Source organism: Chinchilla lanigera, unplaced genomic scaffold, assembly GCF_000276665.1.
Source record: "Chinchilla lanigera isolate Chin_1 unplaced genomic scaffold, ChiLan1.0 scaffold00104, whole genome shotgun sequence".
Taxonomy (NCBI): domain Eukaryota; kingdom Metazoa; phylum Chordata; class Mammalia; order Rodentia; family Chinchillidae; genus Chinchilla; species Chinchilla lanigera.
The window spans coordinates 3,081,225-3,100,288 of NW_004955505.1; the positions used below are offsets into that span (position 1 = coordinate 3,081,225).

The 19,064-nt window shown below is 46.5% G+C and overlaps 1 protein-coding gene and 1 long non-coding RNA gene across 10 annotated transcripts in view; one reads left to right on the forward strand and one right to left on the reverse strand.

Annotated features, from left to right (window-relative positions):
• Positions 1-267, reverse strand: part of Dnm1l (dynamin 1-like) — a 55,750-nt gene extending 55,483 nt beyond the window's left edge. For 7 of the 9 annotated variants that reach the window (XM_005407121.2, XM_005407119.2, XM_005407116.2 and 4 more), the window contains exon 1: positions 66-258. In XM_005407121.2, coding sequence (XP_005407178.1) covers positions 66-167 — 102 coding nt within the window. In that variant the 5' untranslated portion in view covers positions 168-258. Of the gene's footprint in view, positions 1-65 lie in introns of all 9 variants that reach the window. The other 2 variants (XM_005407113.2, XM_005407112.2) reach the window with 1 other exon arrangement.
• A 6,953-nt stretch (positions 268-7,220) lies between these two features.
• On the forward strand, positions 7,221-15,051 carry LOC102009200. Its single transcript, XR_264305.2, has 2 exons — positions 7,221-7,490; positions 14,853-15,051. It is a non-coding gene; the product is annotated as an uncharacterized LOC102009200 (long non-coding RNA).
• Positions 15,052-19,064: the final 4,013 nt, after the last annotated feature.

Consider the following 19,064-nt stretch of genomic DNA (forward strand, 5'->3'; position numbering starts at 1 on the left):
GGCCGCGAAGGCCGCCCGGACAGGCCGCTCGGGGCTCCGGCCTGCGCCGCCGCCGCGCCTCTCACCTGCGTCCCCACCACGACGATCTGCGGCAGCTGGATGATGTCGGCGCCCACCGTGTTGAAAACGTCCTGGAGCTTGTTGATGACAGGAATCAGCGCCTCCATGACCCCGAAAACGCCGGACCCCCGCCCAGTTGGCCGCGGCAATGAATGGGGACGGGGCTCCGAGTCCGCCTTCTTCCTCTTCTCCTCCGCCCGCCCCTCCGGAGCCCGCACCCATTGGACCCAGACGCCGCTCCCCGCCCCCTCCCGGCAGGCCTTGCGCCGCGAGGGGTGGGGAGGAGCAAAGCCTGTCGGGAATTGTAGTTCCCGCGCGGCGGTCCGGGCATGCCTACGAGTCCCAGGAGGCTGCGCGGCTGAGGAGCAGGTTTAGGGTAGGCTGGGTGGATGCTCTGGGTCCTCCCGTCTAAAGCCTAGGGACCGAGGTGTGAAAATGCTAGGTGTTAGCGATGTCCTTTGGCTAATTAACTGGAATGTCCTTTCCTTATGAGGATGCTTAAAGGACAGGTGGGAAGACTTAGTGACTCAGGGCCACAGACCCCCCCCCCCAGCCGGCTACGAAGTGCCACAACGTGTACAATGCTGTTTTGCAAACACAAAACCAGCCTGGGTTCGCCAGGGTTTTTGTTATTTTTTAAATGTGTTCAAGGAAAAAAAAAACCTCTTAGAGAAAGCTTTGGAGTTTTAGAGGGGGATTACTTGGCCCTTATTCTCTACATTCTATATAAATCTTTATCTGCTCTGGCCTGATGCCTACCAAAGTCAGGGTCTAAAAACTGCCTTGTTTTTTTGCCAGGTGTACCTACTATTCCATTCCTAAGTGTAGTTTCTCCTTTTAGACAGATGGTATCTCTCGGGCCTGGGGATTTAGCTCAGCGGCACAGTGCCTGCCTGGCAAGCGCAAGGTCGTGAGTTCGATTCCTGGTACCTGAAGGGAAAAAAAAATAATGTCACATGGTATCTCTCCTAGGACAAACTTCCAAAGGCTTCCTATGTCAAAGTAAACGCGTAGAGAGGAGGATATATACATATGTATATATTTGAGCAAAGAACTAACTCAAGTGAGGAAAAGCCCCCTTTCCTCCCGTTTTTTGTCATAATATTTATCGCTTCTAACCCACAACATATTGAGCCTTTTTACTATTTCCTCTTGCTAGATTATCTGCTCCTAGAGGACAGAGATTTTTGACTCTAATGATGCATCTCTAGCTCCTAGAAAATCATGAACAAGATAGTCACACACACCCAAGCTCCTCTGAGTTTACAATCTAATATAGGAGGCAGGTAGTAACACTATTATAAATGAACAAATAAGGTGCCATGACTGCGTGTATTGTATAGCAGGTAATAAGAGCACATGTAGGAGATTTAATTTACAAGTAGGTGATTTAATGTCCATAGGGGCAGGGACCACCCCAGTCATAAAATTGTGCACTGCCCAACTTCAGTGAGTACCACTGACGAGCACAGGTGCTTGATAAGTTCATTGGGATAAAGGGTATGTGCTATATATATTATATATATATAATATATATAATTGTTTTGGTTTTGAGACAGGGTCTCATTATGTAATTCAGGTTGACCTTGAACTCACTATGGCCTCAAATTTATGGCGATCCTCCTGCCTCGGCCTCCCAGGTGCCCAGCCGGGCTTCGTAAATACAGTGGACCCTTGACTTACAGACTCAATTCATTGTAAGCTTTGGTTGTAACTCAAGTTATACAGTTGAGGCAGGCCTTGAACTCACTTTAGCCCAGGCTGGCCTTCAACTCACAGCAATCCTCCTGCCTCAGCCTCCTGAGCCCTGGGATTACAGGCATGTGCCACCACGCCCTGCTGTTGTATTGAAATAGAAAACTGTGCAGTCTCTATTCCTTCCAACAAGAGAAGGCAGCTGAAAGAAGGGGAGGTTTAATGTGAAGCTTCACAGATACAATCAGGAATTCTTTGAAGGGTCCAAGTACCCTGGGGCAAAAATGATGCAACCAATGTTAATGTTCCCTTATCTGTAACATCGTAGACATGGTCTTTTCCTGGTTCCTAATGGCAAAATTAGAAGTACAAGCCTATGTATATTCCAGAAGGCAAAACATCATGAATTTGTGTGGTATTTTGTAGTTCCATTTAAATTACAATTTTTCTCTTGGGCTGTGTTATGGCTTATGTCTAGATGTCCCCCCCAAAGCCTCATGCACTCGTAGCTGGGGCTTTGGGGGTGCCTAGATCATGGGTGTGTGATACTGGATTCATGCACTGATGGCTTACAGCCGGGTGTGATGTTGGGCAGAGAAGCCTGGTGGGAGGAGCTGGGTCACCGTGGGCATGGCTGTATGTCCCACCTGCTTCCGAGTGAGCACTTTTTGGTGGGAGCAAGCTTCCATCACGGTGCCGCTCTGCCATCCCTCGGAGCCCGCCCACTACGGATAGAAACGTCTAGAAACTGTGAGTTGAAATAAACTTTTCCTCCTTTAACTTGTGGGTATTGGGTACTTTGCCCCAACAACAAGAAAGAGACTAAGACAGGCTGGACTATCCAGAACCTCATATTAAGATGCATTTTTCTCTAAAAGTAGGAAGGATGATTTTGTGGTCGGTGCTCAGAAACGTCCCTATCACTCTGCCGCTAGGCAGGATTGTCCAGCAGCTCTCCTGAAGCACGGAGTTCATCAGGGACAGAGGAAAAGGGACAGGAAGTGATGAGGCCTTGAAGAAGAATGGCTCTCATTTGATAAGTTTTTGCAATATGAGAGTTTCACTGCAGGAAACAAAGCAAACCAATTGGGTTGTGACATTTTAATGTCAGAACACTGTTGCTTGTGGGAAAACCACTTAGCCGATAAGAGCTTCTGTCTTCATTGGAAGTAGGATAATGTGTTCCTTTGCGGAGTGGATTCAGCAGAATCACATTAACCCATATCGAGAGTTGTCGCAAAAGGCCTTTTTATTTATTTATTTATTTATTTATGTCTTTTTCAAACTGGGTCTCACTATGCAGTTCAGGCTGGCCTTGAGCTCACTTTGTAGCCTAGGCTGGTCTCGAACTTGTGAGGATCCTCCTGCCTCAGCCTCCCAAGTGCTGGGATTACAGGCATGTGCCACCCTGCCCAGCTTCAAAATGCCTTTTTAGAAGCTCATCTCCTTCCGTTGTCCCCTCTCGATAGAGGCTGTAACTTAGGTGGGACAGTTTGGTTGATGTGATAGGAACTTAACTGGCCCTGAAGGACTGAAAGCAGGGGCTTGGAGAGCACTGGAATTGTACCTTCCGGGGCTGCGTCGTTTACGTCATTCTGTCGAGCCAGTTCATCCTGTGGGGTGAGGTGAGGGGCCGTGCAGGGCCTCGTGAGATCTCATCAAGGAGCTGCCTCGGGGCATATGGGGCTGAGAGTCTGAGGAGCAACTGAAACCAGTTTCCACCTTGTTTCTCTGCTATATTAGCTGCTGGTTGCCGCCTTAACAAAGTACCACAGACTCTGCTTTAAAACAACAAAAATGTATCATCCTACAGTTCTGTAGGTCCGAAGTCTGGCAAGGAACTCAATAGGCTAAAATCAACTCATCATCAGAGCCTGGTGCCGTGGTGCACTCCTGGAATCCCAGCACCCTGGCAGGCTGAGGCAGGAAGATTCCAAGTTCCAGGTCAGCCGGGGCACCAGCGATTTAGACCCTGTTTCAAAGAAAAAAGGGCTGAGAATGTAGCTCAGTGCAAAGGTCCTGGGTTCGATCCCTAGTACTAGAAAAAATTATTGAAAAAGTGTCAGCAGGGCTGCATAACATTGTCTCAGAGTCCTTCTCCAGGCCTGTTCACATTCTACAGGCCACTCCCAGCATTTCTTGGTGACCTCCATCCAACGTTCTCAAAGCTAGCCATGTCACACGGCTTTAATCCTCTCGGACAACAGCCAGGGGAGGTTCTCAGCTTTTACGAGCCCATGATTAAACTGGCAAAGCTACACAGCCCAGGGTCATCTCCCCGAGCTGAGGTCTGCACTGTAGTCACATCCGTAGAGCCTCTCTGACCACCTGAAGCTCACAGGTTCGGAAACTAGGACGTGGGTGCCTTGAGGGTCGGCTCTTCTGCACCTGGTCAGGGTCTAAGAATGGACTGGATCTGAGCAAGACCACAGAGAGAGCCCTTCCCTGAGGATTTCCTAGCTTGCTTACACAGAAGTATTTTCTCTCTGGATAGAAATCTTTAAGATGTGAGTTAGTGTCCCCAGAGTTATGTCCCTCGGTGAAATAAATTGGTTTGAAACAAAGTGAAACTTTCATCCACCTTCAAATGTTTTCTCAAATTCTAAAATTGTCCCAGGGCTGGGGATAGAGCTCAGCAGCACAGCGCCTGCCTGGCAAGTGCAAGGTCCTGAGTTCGATTCCCAGTACCCTAAAAGAAAAAAAAAATTGTCCCACAGTCATATATATGTGTGTGTATACGTGTATATATATATATATATATATATATATATATAATGCATAATTCAGGAGTTCTGACCTCCATAATCACTCTCACCTCTTTTCCTTTTGCCGTTTTTACACGACATTATTGAACTATTATTTACCGAATGCGTGTTGTGTGTGCAGCCCTGTGATACCCTGTGCTAAGCATTTTATAACATCACTGTGGGAGAGGGTTACGGATGTGGAAACTAAGGCCCCAGGGAGTTGAGTAAATTGATAAATCTGTGTAACTAGTATCTGCAGAGCTGGGATTAAAGCAGGCTGTCTGGCTGTTTCTACACAAACTGCCTAATGTCTCTATTCATTCCCTCATTTATGCAGCGTCTATTGTTGGGCATGTAGGTCTTCCGGGAGGGCAGGGAGGATCTGTGGGCGTGTCCTTTCCCTTCCCAGTACTGACCTCGGTGATTGATGTTTTCCCCACTACCTAACATGACACTTATTACATAATACCAATCTACAGAGTTGGGGCTCCCTTTTTTTTTTTTTTTTTTTTTAACTTGGAAAGTCTGGAATAACAAAGATATACGCAGCTCTGAATTGGTACAGTTGCATCCAGGATTTGTAGTCAAACCCAGCCAGTGCATGCGAGGCTTGCTTGGTACAGGACTTCCTGTCCGAATCCTGTCAAGTCACTCCGGCAGGCGGTAGGCTGGCGCTGCTCAAACTTCAAGTCTCTAATGAAAGGAAGTTCATTTGGGTTAAGTTCATCACTGGAGCGAGCTCCTGAAAGAAGTCATTCAGACTATTTGTATAGCAAGCTTCCTGTATCATTTTATGGCTATATTTCTGTCATCGACACAGCCAAGCTGCACATGCTAGTGAGTAGCACAGCCACGCTGTATTTCTCTTTTTTTTTTTTTTTTTTTTTGGTTTTTCTCCGGTACCGGGAACTGAACTCATGACCTTGCGCTTGCCCGGCAGGCGCTTTTGCCGCTGAGCTAAATCCCCAGCCCATGCTGTATTTCTCAAATCAGCAATGAGGGTCCAACGTTAGTATAAAATCTCCACCTCTGGTAGGGCAGCCTCTTTGTCATCTTTTGAACACTGCCTGTATTTTGTAAAGATGATAAACAGCTTTAGTCAATTTGCACTGCGCCCTGGGCCTCAGCTTTAATCAATTTGTGTTACTTTCTTTCGGTGGGGGGCGCTCCCTTTGCTAGCAGGTGCCGGAAACTGTCTGCAGATGGTGAAGTGGCCGGCTGATTGGGACAGCGGCAACTCAATCTGGCGAGACAGTGCCAGCCCTTAGAGGGCAGTGTGGTGACACAAGTCAGAGCAAAGGACCGCGCAGCAGCTCAGATCCCGGCGGGGTTTACTGCACACTCCCCAGTGGAACGGTCTTTAATCCTCCCACCCTCGAAACGCGTCCCGTGTTTTACTAATAGTGATTTTCACATGAGCATGCCCGCCAGTGACAGTTACACCTTAGACGTCCCTTACGCTGCTCTGGCGGTCCCATTTCTCACAATTTCTCATTACCCTCCTTACACCCGCGCTTCCCACGACGTTGGGCATTCTGAGGAGCGCAAGTCTCCCTCCTCCTGTGTTGTTCAGGTTTCCTTTTTGTCTCCCCTGCCCGAGCTCAGTTTGTGCGTTTTATAGGGAAGAGAAGTTCAGTTTCCATCTCTCGGCCAGCTACCTTTGCGAATCTCAAGCCTCACTCCCCAGCACGCTGTGGTAAGCAGAAGGGACACACGTCTACCCTGACTTTAGCGGCTAGGTCTAGCAGAGGCTGGCTTGTTTTGACATTGGTTCATTTGCTTTCACCCCCTCCCCAGCAGAGACTGTCTTTCCCTGATACCACAACCAGTCCCTCTATTCAGTATTAGGTAGTATCAGCCAATTTAATAAGAATAAGTTTTCTGGAAATGCCAGTCCTGGGGAGGTGAAACTTGGTATCAGTGGCACAGTATATGATGAAGACCTAGGTATGGCCTGAGTAATACATGTAAAGCTTCATCTGATGACTGACTTTTTCTCAATTGTGGTTTTCATTTGTTAATTCCTCCTCAGTTAGTAAGGTTTGACTAAGTGGATGAATGAATCGGTGGATGGTGGAATAAATGTTTTGCATGTTAATTTTACTTCATCTGGGCTAGTCAGAGACTTACAAGTTTTTAGTTTATTTATTTACTTATTTTTGGCCTTTTTTTGAGACTGTGTCTCACTATGCAGTTCAGGCTCACCTTGAACTCACTGTGTAGCCCAGACTGGCCTTGAACTTGCAGATCCTCCTGCCTCAGCCTCCCGAGTGCTGGGATTATAGGCATGCACCACCACACCCGGCTTACACATTTTTATTCTAAAACCAATGCAATATGAGAAAAAAAAGTTCTAAACAATCATTTTCTTGTAGAAGCCATAGCCTTACTCCCAACATCTTCTCTGTGACCTACTACCAAAACAGAATAAATTGCTAAATAGCATTGACAGTACTATTAAGTTAAGGCAAAACTAGAAAATGATCCACCCTAAAATCCAGACAGCAGGTTTAGATGTATGTCACCCTTCACACCCACAGCAAAAGCAAAAGCAAACAAAATAAAAATTAAAACATAAAATCAGCATTAAAAACTACATCAAACACTAAAGCATACCAAGGCATATAGGACGCACTGATCGGACACACTGATTGCTATTTCTCAAATCTCCTTCTCGCTTCCCCACGCTCGGCAGTCTGTGCTTTCTGGGTTGATTGGATGACTGGGAGTCCGCCAGGCAGAGGACAACAACGTTCAGACCGGCAGAGGGAGCAGCGTGCTCAACAATGAAGAGGAAGGAAGCTGCATTCTGGGCTGTAGTTCAGCGGGTGGAAGTGTAGGGCATGAAGATCTCCGGGAGGGCAGGTGGTCAGTCAGGAACTACTGGTGGTGTTTCCTGAGTGTAGCAGACAAAGTGAGCGCAAGCAAGAGCGACACAGCGTCTGATGACTTCTGCAAGCCACCGCAGCCCCAGGGGATGGGGATGAGGTGAGAGAGAAGGGGGAGTCCGGGAGTACTGGCGGTAATTGGAGCCAGCGATGGTGGGAGGGCTGGGAGGGTCTATGTTTTTGTTTTTGTTTTTGTTTTTCTTTTTTTTTTTCTGGTTTTTCTCTGGTACCGGGAACCGAACTCACAACCTTGCGCTTGCCAGGCAGGCGCTTTTGCCGCTGAGCTAAATCCCCAGCCCCCGGGAGGGTCTATGGAAATGAAGACACCTGGACAAATTTAGAAAAGGCACACTGGTCTAAAGAATTTAAACGGGGGCAAAAACAGGCATGGTCAGAATGGGCAATAGGACATGTACAAGGAGATAGAAGAATATTAAAAACAAAACAAAAATTAGAACCAAGAAGGAAAAAAGAGGGGCAGATGTAGCTCAGGGGTAAAGTACTTGCCTAGCGGGTGTGAGGTTCTAGGTTCAATCCTCAGGACCGCAGAGGGGCCCGGGAGAGGAGAGAGAGATACAAACACAGCGAGTGAGCACTTAGTTCAAAATATATTTCAACCTCCACTGTTTTTCTTTCCTTCAGAAGCCAAAAGCTTAAAAACTGCATTTCCCCAGTGTTCTTAGAATCAGGTGTTCCAGCTATAATTTGAGTTACATGAAGCAGATGTGTTAACTCCAGGCTTAAATTCTCCACCGAATTGTGAGAGGCCAGAGGAGATGCAAAACACTTCCCCAGGCGTGCGCAGACCTCGGGAGGCCTGATGTAGTTCCGGTGTTCAGGTTCCGAGACCTCCTCCTGGTTCCCTGAGTTCCCTGAGAATCTGCGCCCGCCTGTGGGAAATGCATCCGAGACTAGCTTCTGGTGACCCAAGCATATGGCTTACAGGGGGGTAGCCCCGGCGCCTGCGTCCTCCTGGCACAGCCTGGGGCGTGCGCGTCGTCTGCCCCACGCGCGTCCCTCTGGGTCCTAATTCCCCTCCTCCACGGGCCCAGCCATAGGAATTAGCGCTCACTCTAGTGACTGCATTTTAACTTCATTGCCTCCTAAAGATTTATTTCCTCGTGAAGTCACATTCTGGACCCCGGGGGTGAGGACGTCAGTATATCTTGGTGGGGGGGGCGGGCGTTGAGGGAGGGAGCTCCATCACCAGGAAAACATTTAGTAATTCATCAGATACTCTCGAGTCCTCCTTTCCCAGCCTCCTTTCCGGTTAGGTCGGACGGAGCTAGTTTGCAGTCCCTGTGCGCGCAGTGATGCGCGCCCCTCTGGGCCTTGCTCAAGTGCTGTAGCTCTCGTCCTCCGCTTTACCTACCTCGGAACCGCGTGTTGAGCTGGTGTCGTAAGAAGATGCCCAACCCTGCGCCAGCCCGGCCCTGTTTGGTTTTTTGGTGTTGCTGGAATGCTAAACCTGTGCCCTACCACGGAGCTACATCCTCAGCCTGCAGCCCGAGACCCTGAGTGTCTCTGCAGAACAGGGTCCCGATGAAACATGAGCAAAAGTACGCCTTGACGGTACCGAGACACTGAACCCAAAGGTTTGTCTGTTGCAGGTGATATTAATTATTCTCATTAATACATGAGGTTTTTGCTGTCTGCCACCTAACCCTAAGGGATACATTAATAAAAAGTTACTGCCTTGGGGAGTTCGGGTTGTGTTCTGACGTTGGCTTTTAAAGCATCTACGAAAATAAAAGTCAGATATGGTGGCACTACCTGTAATACCAGCACTGAGTGAGGCTGAAGCAGGAAGGTCACAGGTTGAAGTTCCTGACCTAGAAAAACCCGACTGCCAGATTTTTAAAAAATTTAAAGTGCTAAGGATTCAGTGCAAAGGCCCTGGGGTTCAATCCCCAGTTTAAAAAAAGTCCACGGTTTCTCCAACAAACAATATCCAAGGAGAGGAGTTTAAATCAGTGTCTGTCTGTCTGTCTGTCTCTCTCTGTATGTGTATATGTACATGTATATGTATGTCTGCCATCTGTTTGAGCTGCCATAAAAAGACACCACAGACTGGGTATTTTAAACAACAAACATTAACTTTCTTCTAGGGCTGGAGACCGGAAGTGGAAGATCCAGGTGTGGGAGGTTGGTTTCTGCTGAGGCTTCTCTTGCAGCCTGCACCTGTGTGTACCCGGCCAGCGCATGAGCACAGCTGGGGCTGGAACCCAGGGCCTCACACAGCCCAGGCAAGCGCTCTGCCAGTTCCACACAAGCCCTCTTCCTCTCCCTCTCCCTCTTCTGAGTGACACCAGTTCTGTCAGGTTAGCCTCCACCCTGAAGACCACGCTCAATTTTACGTCTTTTCAAAACAGTACTCTGACATTAGGAGGTCGGGCACATGAATTTGGGGGTTCGGACATGACAAAGTCATTAAATGAAGGATGGAAACTAAGGAACGCTCCCCGTCTCTGATCACACTTTGCACGTGAGAGCCACGGGTGGCTTCTTTGTGATCACCACACTTCCCGATGGTCAGACGCAGACATACAGTATGGGTGAGCTCATACCACGTGTGTGTTCTTTTTCTCACTTGCAGAGAAGACTCCTTTCACTGCAGGATTTTTTTACTCATCACTATTACAGGTACCTGTCAGATCATTCCATAAAAATCCCAAAATATTCTTTCCAACAGCTGCATAGTATCATCTTAAAGGAATTATGAAAGTTGAACTGTTTCCTCTGATAGATAGCTCTGCATGTCTTTTTTTTTTTTTTTTTTTTTTTTTTAAAGACAGGACCTTGCTATGTAGTTCAGGCTGGCGTTGAGCTCACTATGTAGCCCAGGCTGGCCTTGAACTCAAGGTGATCCTGTCTCAACCTCCCAAGTGCTGGGATTACAGGTGTGCACCACATCAGACTACATTTCTTATTATGGGGACAACACTGCAGAAAATATTCTTGCATATTTTCATACTTCTGTTAATATTTCAGTAGGGAAGATCCCTAGACCTCATATATCCATTTTTAAAATCTGAATAGATACTGCTTTCCAAAAATGGTACCAAACCAGGTCCAATGATATCCTGTATATAATCGCAGCTTCCCACGAGATAAAAGCAGAAAGATTGCAGGTTTGAGGCCAGCCTGGGCAACTTAGTGAGACTTTTCACCATAAAAAGCGGGACTTGGGGGTGTAGCTAGCTCAGTGGTAGAGCACTGGCCTAGCATGTTCAAGGCCCTGGGTTCAGTCCAGGACTGCAGAAAAAAAATGCCAGTTTATGCTTCTTGTAAACATGTTTAGGAATACATTTTTCTCATACCCACCCTGGAGTAGTATCAACATTTTCAGTTTTCCAACTTTATAGGTTAAGCAAGAGTTTTATACCTGGGCACGGGGGCAAGTGGGAGGATCTCCTCAATCCAAGAGCTGGGGGGGTGATGGGGCTGGGGATTTAGCTCAGTGGCACAGCACCTGCCTGGCAAGCACAAGGTCGTAAGTTCGATTCCCGGTACCAGAAAAAAACCAAACAAACCAAACAAACAAACCAAGAGCTCGGGGCCAGTCTGGGCAACACAAGGAGACATCCACTCTTAAAAAATGTTCAAAAATAGGCTTAAAAGCAATTATTTTCCCCTAAAAGAGATCATTGTTTTTATTTGTATTCCAGTATTAGTGAATTTTTGCCTATATTTTTAACCTTTTCCTGTAAATTAGATGTTCAGGTTTTTTGTTCATGTTTTCCATTGCACTGATATTTTGAAACATTCACCTGTTTGCATGTTTTGTGTTTATTACACACGTTCCGTTGCATGTGCGGCCAGCGCTTTCTCTCCGCAGGCCCCTGACTTTGATATGGGTAGTGCCGCTCCTCGCTGTGCGGAAGTGAAGTCACGGGACCGAGTCTGGTGGCGTGTGCAAGGGGCCTGTGCTGGGAATAGGGTCAGGCGTGTGAACTGCGCTGGGGGGAGGAGGGGAAAGGGCCGCACCCCTACTAATGCCTTCTTAGTGCCTCTCACAGCACTGTATGCCCCTTCCTGAACGCAGCCCGGCCCATTTGCCCACATAAAAGCTTGGAGTCGGAAGAGGACGGTTTTAGAAGCCCGTCAGTATCCATGCTGAGCTCTTGTTTGCACCCTGGAAGCCTCTGCTACCCCGGGGCTTTGACCAAGGTCTCTGAGCCGCGAGGGACCAAGAATGGGGAAAACAGCAGCAAGCTTTTGGAGACACTGGAAGAACGTTTGGAAAAGTGTGACAGTGCGGATTTATGTGTAAAATAGATTTATATTTGGATTTGTATCGAACATAGACTTTCCAAAAACAAGAGTCAGGGGTGCAATGCAGAGCAAAATACGAACACTAAAGGTCTTACACTAAAAAGGCCTAAAGGAACAGTAATGTTTTCCATCATTTTCCATTTTAGTCCTACTGTGGACATTTACAAGTAAGGAAACCAGGCTGGGGATATAGCTCGGCGGCACAGCGCCTGCCTGGCTAGCGCAAGGTCCTGAGTTGGATACCCGGTACCAAAATAACAAAAACCAAAGAAACCAGGGCTCTGCGAAGTTAAAAGGTGCACCCAAGCCAGGCGCGGTGGCACACACCTGGAATCCCAGCACTCTGGAGGCCGAGGCAGGAGGATCACCACAAGTTGGAGGCTGGCCTGGTATAGAGTGGGTTCAAGGTCAGCCTGAACTATATAATGAGACCCTGGCTCAAAAAAAAAACGAAAGTGTCCTAGTTTACAGCTTCAGTTACTAGCAGAGCTAGAAGTAGAATTCAGTTCTTTTGACTCTCAATTTGACCAAACTTCCACAATTAATTTTTTTTTTGTCTTTTTGAGACAGGGTCTTGCTATGCAGTTCAGGCTGGCCTTGAGCTCACTTTGCAGCCCAGGCTTGTCTTGAACTTGCAACGATCCTCCTGTCTCAGCCTCCCAAGGGCTGGGATTACAGGCGTGGGCCACTTCACCCAGCCAACTTCCACGATTATAGAGTTCCCGTATCTCTGTACATAGCACCTAACTTGTAGATTTTAAGGTGACTGTTAGCAGGATTGTAAGAATTCAGTAAGTTTAAAATGTCAGATGATTCAGGCTGAAGCCAGCTGTGCTCTTTGCTAGATGGATCCAAACTCAGGTCAATCCCAGCCGCCCAGAAGCAGCATCGCAGAGCTTCGCCCTCAGATGCAGACTTCCCCAGGCCTTGCCTTGCTTAGGCAGTCAGCTCCTGGGATTCACAACCCAGCTGCCCAAGGCTCTCACATCTCTGTCCGCTCGCCTCACCTACAGGTTCTCCAAAAGCCACTTCCCTGCCCTTGCTTACACCTTGTGGCAGTGTGTGACAGATGTCACGTCCCACCCTCCAGGTCTCTGCCAGAACGTTAGCATGCTGACAGCTGGCTACTCTGAATCACACCCAGGACATGCGTCCTCAAGCTGGGAGCTTCTCTGAAAGAAGAAAAATCTAAATCTATCTATCTGTCTATCTATTTTAGGAGGGGCGGGCATTAATTAAACAACAACAAAGGGTGTAAAGGAGAAGGTAAAGAGTCACATGCTGGTTCCTAGTCAGTTCTTTTGCTCTAAAATTGACTATGGCCAGGCCTGGTGGCACATACCTGTAATCCCAGTACTCAGAAGGTTGGGGCAGGAGGACTGTTGCAAGTTTGAGACCAGCCTGGGCTACAAAGTGAGCTCATAGGCCAGCCTGCACTGCATAGCGAGACCCTGTCTCAAAAAGACAAAAAATAAAAATAAAAATACATAAAGTTGACTACCACTAGGAGTTTCTTGGGTATGCTTTCCAGAAATTTTAGGTATTAAAATTAATACTCTAATAATAATTGCTTTTTTGGAAATTTTCTTAGGTATACTTTCCAGAAACTTTAGGTATTAAAATTACTTTAATACCTTAATAATAATTACTTTCCATGGGCCAGGGGTTTAGCACAGTGGTATAAGCACCTGCCTGCCAAGTACAAGGTCCTGAATTTGATTCCCAGTACCAAAAAAAAAAATTACTTTCCAGGAAGTGTTTTAGGTATACTTTCCAGAAATTTTCCATACATTTTTAAAGCAGCAGTTCACAAGGAATGCACACAGGGACTATAGTGAAATGTGATGAACTGTAAGAGTGCTACTGATTTACAATTTTTTTAAAATACTTCCACTTATTGTCTTGAAGGCATCTTTCCAAAGCAATGAATGCAACATCACTTCCTTCTTTGATAACCCTTGTAAATGTATGTGTGTAGGTAGGTTGGGGAACACTGTTTATTTCATTTTTTTAAAAAAGTATATGATTTCCTCAAAAGTATGGTATGTACCACTAAGAGAGCCTGAAAATTTGTCATCAGAGTACTTACTACCAAGCATTCCTTATGTCACATAATTCCGTGAGAAATGAGTGGCCTTGGTTAGTTTTATCTATACTATCTGAGCCTTAATTTTTCCATCTGCAAAATGGGACTAACAGTACCTGTAGAGAGTGGTTGTAGAATCTGGTGAGATGACGTGGGTAGGACCTCCTGGTGCAAGGGGAATGGGGTATGTGCAGGCAGGGTAGTGTATTTTTTAAAGTACGGGCTTTATAGGCAGACAGAATTGTGCCAGAATCCATGCTCTGTGAATTATTTACCAGTTCTAACCCGAGGTGAGGCTCTCTGAGCTTCTATTTCCCTGTCTGTAAAACACTCAGATAGAAAGGGGTTTGTGAGATTTAAAACAAAATAAGGTATGTAAAGGGCTTACCAGAATATGTATTTTATAAAATGTCCTTATAAATGTAGTCACTATTACTATCAAATATAGGCCTTGGAGCTAGAGCTGAGCTTAAAATCTGTCTGTCATTCCTTAGTTGTTTGTCCCCAAGAAGTTGTCTTCATCACTTTCCTCTTACTGGAATAAAATACCTGACACAGAACTCAGAGGAGGAGAGGGTTATTTTTTTATTATTATTATTTTTTTTTTTTTTTTTTTTTTTTTTTTTTTGCAGTACCAGGGATCTAACTCATGACCTTGCGCTTGCCAGGCAGGAGCTTATGCCACTGAGCAAAATCCCAGCCCTCATGTTTTTAGTCCAAGGCAGGCAGACATGGAGGAAGGGCCAGGCCAAGGAAACCTGCTCATATCATGGCAACCAGGAAGCAGAAAGAGGGGCGGAGCCGGAGGGGAGGAGCTCTCTCACTGGAGGGAGAGCCTCCTGCCAGTGAGGAACCTTTAACCAGGCCCCACCTCCTGACATCCCATTAGCTCTAGCGCCCCATGACTCCTACGAGAGCAGTAACTTTGGGGGGACATCAGATATCAGCCTTGACTTCCTCATCCTAACGCACAGGATTGTGAGGATGGAACAGATGCGAAGCGCAGTCGGCAAAGCGTGGTAGACGCATGGTCCTAGCTCTGTGTTCAGTCTTCAGTGGGAACGCGTACCAGTCACCTCTCTCTCTCTCTGTCCTTCCCAGCTCTGCACTGGACGGATGTGGTGGCAGCACCTGCTCAGGCACGTTGCAGCTGGGGTTTGAAAGCATGAACCTCGTTCTCCTTTGCGATCGTTAAATCTTTTCAGGTCCTTCCTGCAGACCCGCCTTAAGCAACAGTTCACAAGGAATGCAGACAGGGGCTGCGATGAAATGTGATGAACAGCAATAAAAAGTACTCAGATCAGAGTATTAATCATTTAAAACCACATTGTTCTTATGGTGTGAAACCAAAAGTGTAAATAAGGAGCAAAACGTATATTAGGTACTGTGAAATAAGAAGAAAATGTACAGATGGGGATGGCAACAAGGAAGGCGAAGGAGGAAAGGAAAGAAGGGAAAAGTAAAAAAGGTGAGAAGAGAAAGAAAATATGGACACAAAGCTTTTGAAAATGGGAGGGGGATGAAGGGAGGGGAGGGGGCTGGAGGGGGGAGGGGGATGGAGCGGGGGATGGGAAAAAGAAGAATTAAGGTACCTCATGTACAGTACAAGTTCCCTATGATGAATGTGATCATCATGCATCTCTAAAATGTACCAATAAAATCTGATTGAAGAAAAAGATTAATCATTTAAATAAGAAACCCATATAAGACTTTTCTTCAGGACATATATTTTCTCAGAAAATAATTTTTCAAACAACAGCTAACTCCAGTTCCAGGTCCTCGCTGCCCTCACAAGTTCAGTTGACAGGATTATAATGGCACGGGGCAGATGGGGAGGGGCCCTGGAGACGGAATCAGGCACGTAGCAAAAGCCAAGTAGCAGAAACACCCAAGAAGGGGAGAGGTTAGAGAAACAGGGCACTCTAAAAAAGAAGTCTAGAGATCACGGTTCAAGGCCACGTAAGGACAGGGAGCCTTTAGCTCTGCAGGTCACAGGTCATGTTCCCAGGGCACGGGGATTCAGGCTATTCTTGTCTGTCCATGAGTTCCCAGATTTCATACAAGAGATAAGTAGCCACTTTACTCAAGGGACCTTAAAAATTCACCAACTGGAGACTGAGAATCTTAAGAAAGTACTGCAGGCCCTTCAGTCTTTGTGAAAGGATGCTAGCATCTTTCCATTTGGTTCGGGGGGAAGTAGAGCATTGGACAGGAGGCGGATGAAAGGGGGATAGGGCTAAGGTCGGTCAAATGAGCACCCTATCTCTGTTTCATTCACACCTGGGAAAAGGCCAGGGGACTTGGAAGCCAGAGAAGTACAGGATCTGGAGCAGGGCTTCTTCATCTGGACCCCATCAGCATTTGGCATTGGGCAATTGTGGGGTGTCTCATCCATTGTTGCTGTTATGGCTTGTACCTAGATTGTCTCTACAGAGCTGCATGGGGCCATAGGTGCAGAGTTTCAAAGATGGCTGGATTAGGGTGTGTGAATGCGGATTAAGGGCATGATACTGGGACCACGGGGATGGGTAACGAAAGCCCCATCCTGGGTGTAGGTGACTCTCTTAGTTACTTTTCTCTCATTGCTGAGAGCCTCTTTCTGTCCCTTATATCATATGGAGGCTACCCACCCCAGGGCGGGTGTAGCACTCATACCCTCAAACCCAGCACCACCGTACATGAATCAATCACACACTCTAGACTCAGCCACCCTCGAAAAAACCCTATGATCACATGAAGCTTTGAGGGAACATTTACACATTAACTACAACAGAACTCTCCGTAACCAGTTAAAGATGCTCCTTAAAGCTTTATTTAAAACAGCAAAAGATGGTTTGCTCAGTAATTGTGGCAGAGAAGAAATGAAATAATTTCTATAAAGTTTCTGGAAGAGTATCTAGCACATATTAAGCATTCAAACCTTTTTGGAGATGGAGAAGTGCTTAGGGTACAGTGTTCAGTGAGATTATCAGAACTCAGACTACAAATAGAGCTCCATTTTTAAAAGAGAGATCTTGCCAGGCATGGTGACGCATGCCTGTAATTCCAGCACTCAGGAGGCTGAGGCAGGAGGATCATTGCAAATTTGAATCAATTTGACCAGCCTGGGCTACAAAGTGAGCTCAAGGCTAGCCTAAACTGTATAGCAAGACACTGTTTCAAAAAGACAAAAATAAAACAAAATAAAAAATAAAACAGCAACCTGCCAACTCCCCACAAGAAATGTAATTTTTACTGCAAATATGTACTAATAAAATTGAAAAAAAAAATAGACCTGCATTTTGGGAATTTTAGCTTAAGATTGAGCTGTGACAGTCTACTCCTCGAGCGCAGTCTTAATTTCTGGCATGGAAAAGCTTGGAGGAGTTGGCTTTGATTTTCTTATAGGAAGGCGTTTAAAGGAGAAGCTAGGGGCAAAAGCAGCTGGGAGGGCCAGAGAGAAGGTGCACTGGGGACAGTTACTCCCTGCAGCAGGAGACGAAGGGTGGCGCGCCGGACCCAGGCCGCCATTGTAGGAAAGCAGCTAAAGTATCAGTGAGGACCAAGCAGCAGGAAACTGTGGTGACCGAGAGAACATTAACTAAACAGATCCAGGCTCTGCCCAAGTGCAGCACAGAATGTGGTTAGTCACATGCCATGATCTGAGACTCCCAGAGGCACTCGTGAGCAATACCAAATGACCTCTAAATAGCTTTCTAGTGAAGTTGGGCCCAGCTGATGCCACACCTTCTTAGTTTGTCAATAGTAAGCACGTACAATTCTCTCCCCCAAACTGAAGGGCACAGAATACAGTAGAAGTTGCCAGGTGCCTCTAGAAGTTTTACTTCTTTGCTTTGCCTTCTCTAAATTAACACTAAATAGGCATTTAAGTAGTATTAATTTCGAGCCAGGCACAGTACACCTGTAACCCCAGCACTGAGGGAGGCTGAAGCAGGAGAATCTCAAGTTCAAGTCCAACCTAAGCAATTTAGCAATTTAATGAGACCCTGTCTCAAAAAATAAAGGGCTGGGGATGTAACTCAGTACATAGGTCCTGAGTTCAGTCTCCAGTATCACAAATAAAAGTCTTAACTCTGAAGAGTGTCCAATTGTTGCTGTTATAGGCAGCTAAATTAGATAAAATAATACAGGCAGTCAGACAGGGCTGGGCCCTCAAAGGAGCCAGTGCAGAAGACAAGATACCTTGCAACTGTCGGGGAGACAGGGACCTCCACTGTGGGCCAGGTCTCAAGGCAAAAGATGAAACAAATATACCCACATAGTTCCTAAGGATAAACATCGGGGGCTGATAGTCTAAGTAGGTTTTGATCACCTTGAGGAAGCCAGGAAGAGTCGCTAACCCAACCCCCTACAAGAAGAGCCCTTGTTCTGTATTTATGCCCGCTTGCTGTGTGACTTGCTCCCCCATTTGATCCCAATTTAATCAATCTTACCTGAGCAATTATAATCTTAACGATTGACCATAGTTTTGTCCCACCTCGTGCCCACCTTGTGGTTTCCCATTTTCCCGCCTTGGACCCACCTCACCTCATGGATTTGTCCTATAAAAATCCCTACAAAAGACAGAGTCCTCGCCAACCCACTCGGGACCCCTCTGTCTCTCTCTCAGACAGATGCTTTCTTTCCTTAAATAAATATATTCTGCTCTTAAGCTCCATTGTTCCTAAAATTCATTCTTTGATTTTAGTGAACACGAACCCATCCCAGACATCTAGCAGGTTGGGAGTTTCTTTCCCCTGTCTCACTGCTTTGCCTGGGAGCTTGTGTGTCCCCTCTGGTCCTGACCTCGGTCTGTCCCACAGCCCATTTCAGAGCCCCACAGATGGTGAGAGTGTTGCCGGATGCTGCCGGTTGATTTTTTTGGTACTGAGGATTCTGTCTGTGTGGAGCCTACTCCCCGCCCACCTCAGAAAACCCTGGCAGCTACTGTGCCAAAGCCGAGAAGACGGAAGGACTGTCTGAGTGCTGATGGCTGCTACCAGGCCAGCGATGTCGTTTCCTTGGGTAGGTGAGGTGGATGGTAGCAGTTCCTTCAAAATGCCATGTTTCTTCTTAGACTTTAAATATATTTGGGGGACTGGGAAAAAATGGAAAACACAAAAAAAGAACACAACAGCCATGTTCATCAGTGTTCTTTTTAACTCACAGACATTGATGTTTATGCGGCTGTTTGAGAAGCGTCTCCTCCCCGTGGTATGCTTTGGGCTTTCATGGTTTGTTGCTCTGTTTTTTGAAGCTTGAAATGTGTAGCTTGTTCCGGTGTGCTTTTTCTGTTGTTTGAAAACAATAGTGTAAGGCGCAAATCAGACCTGA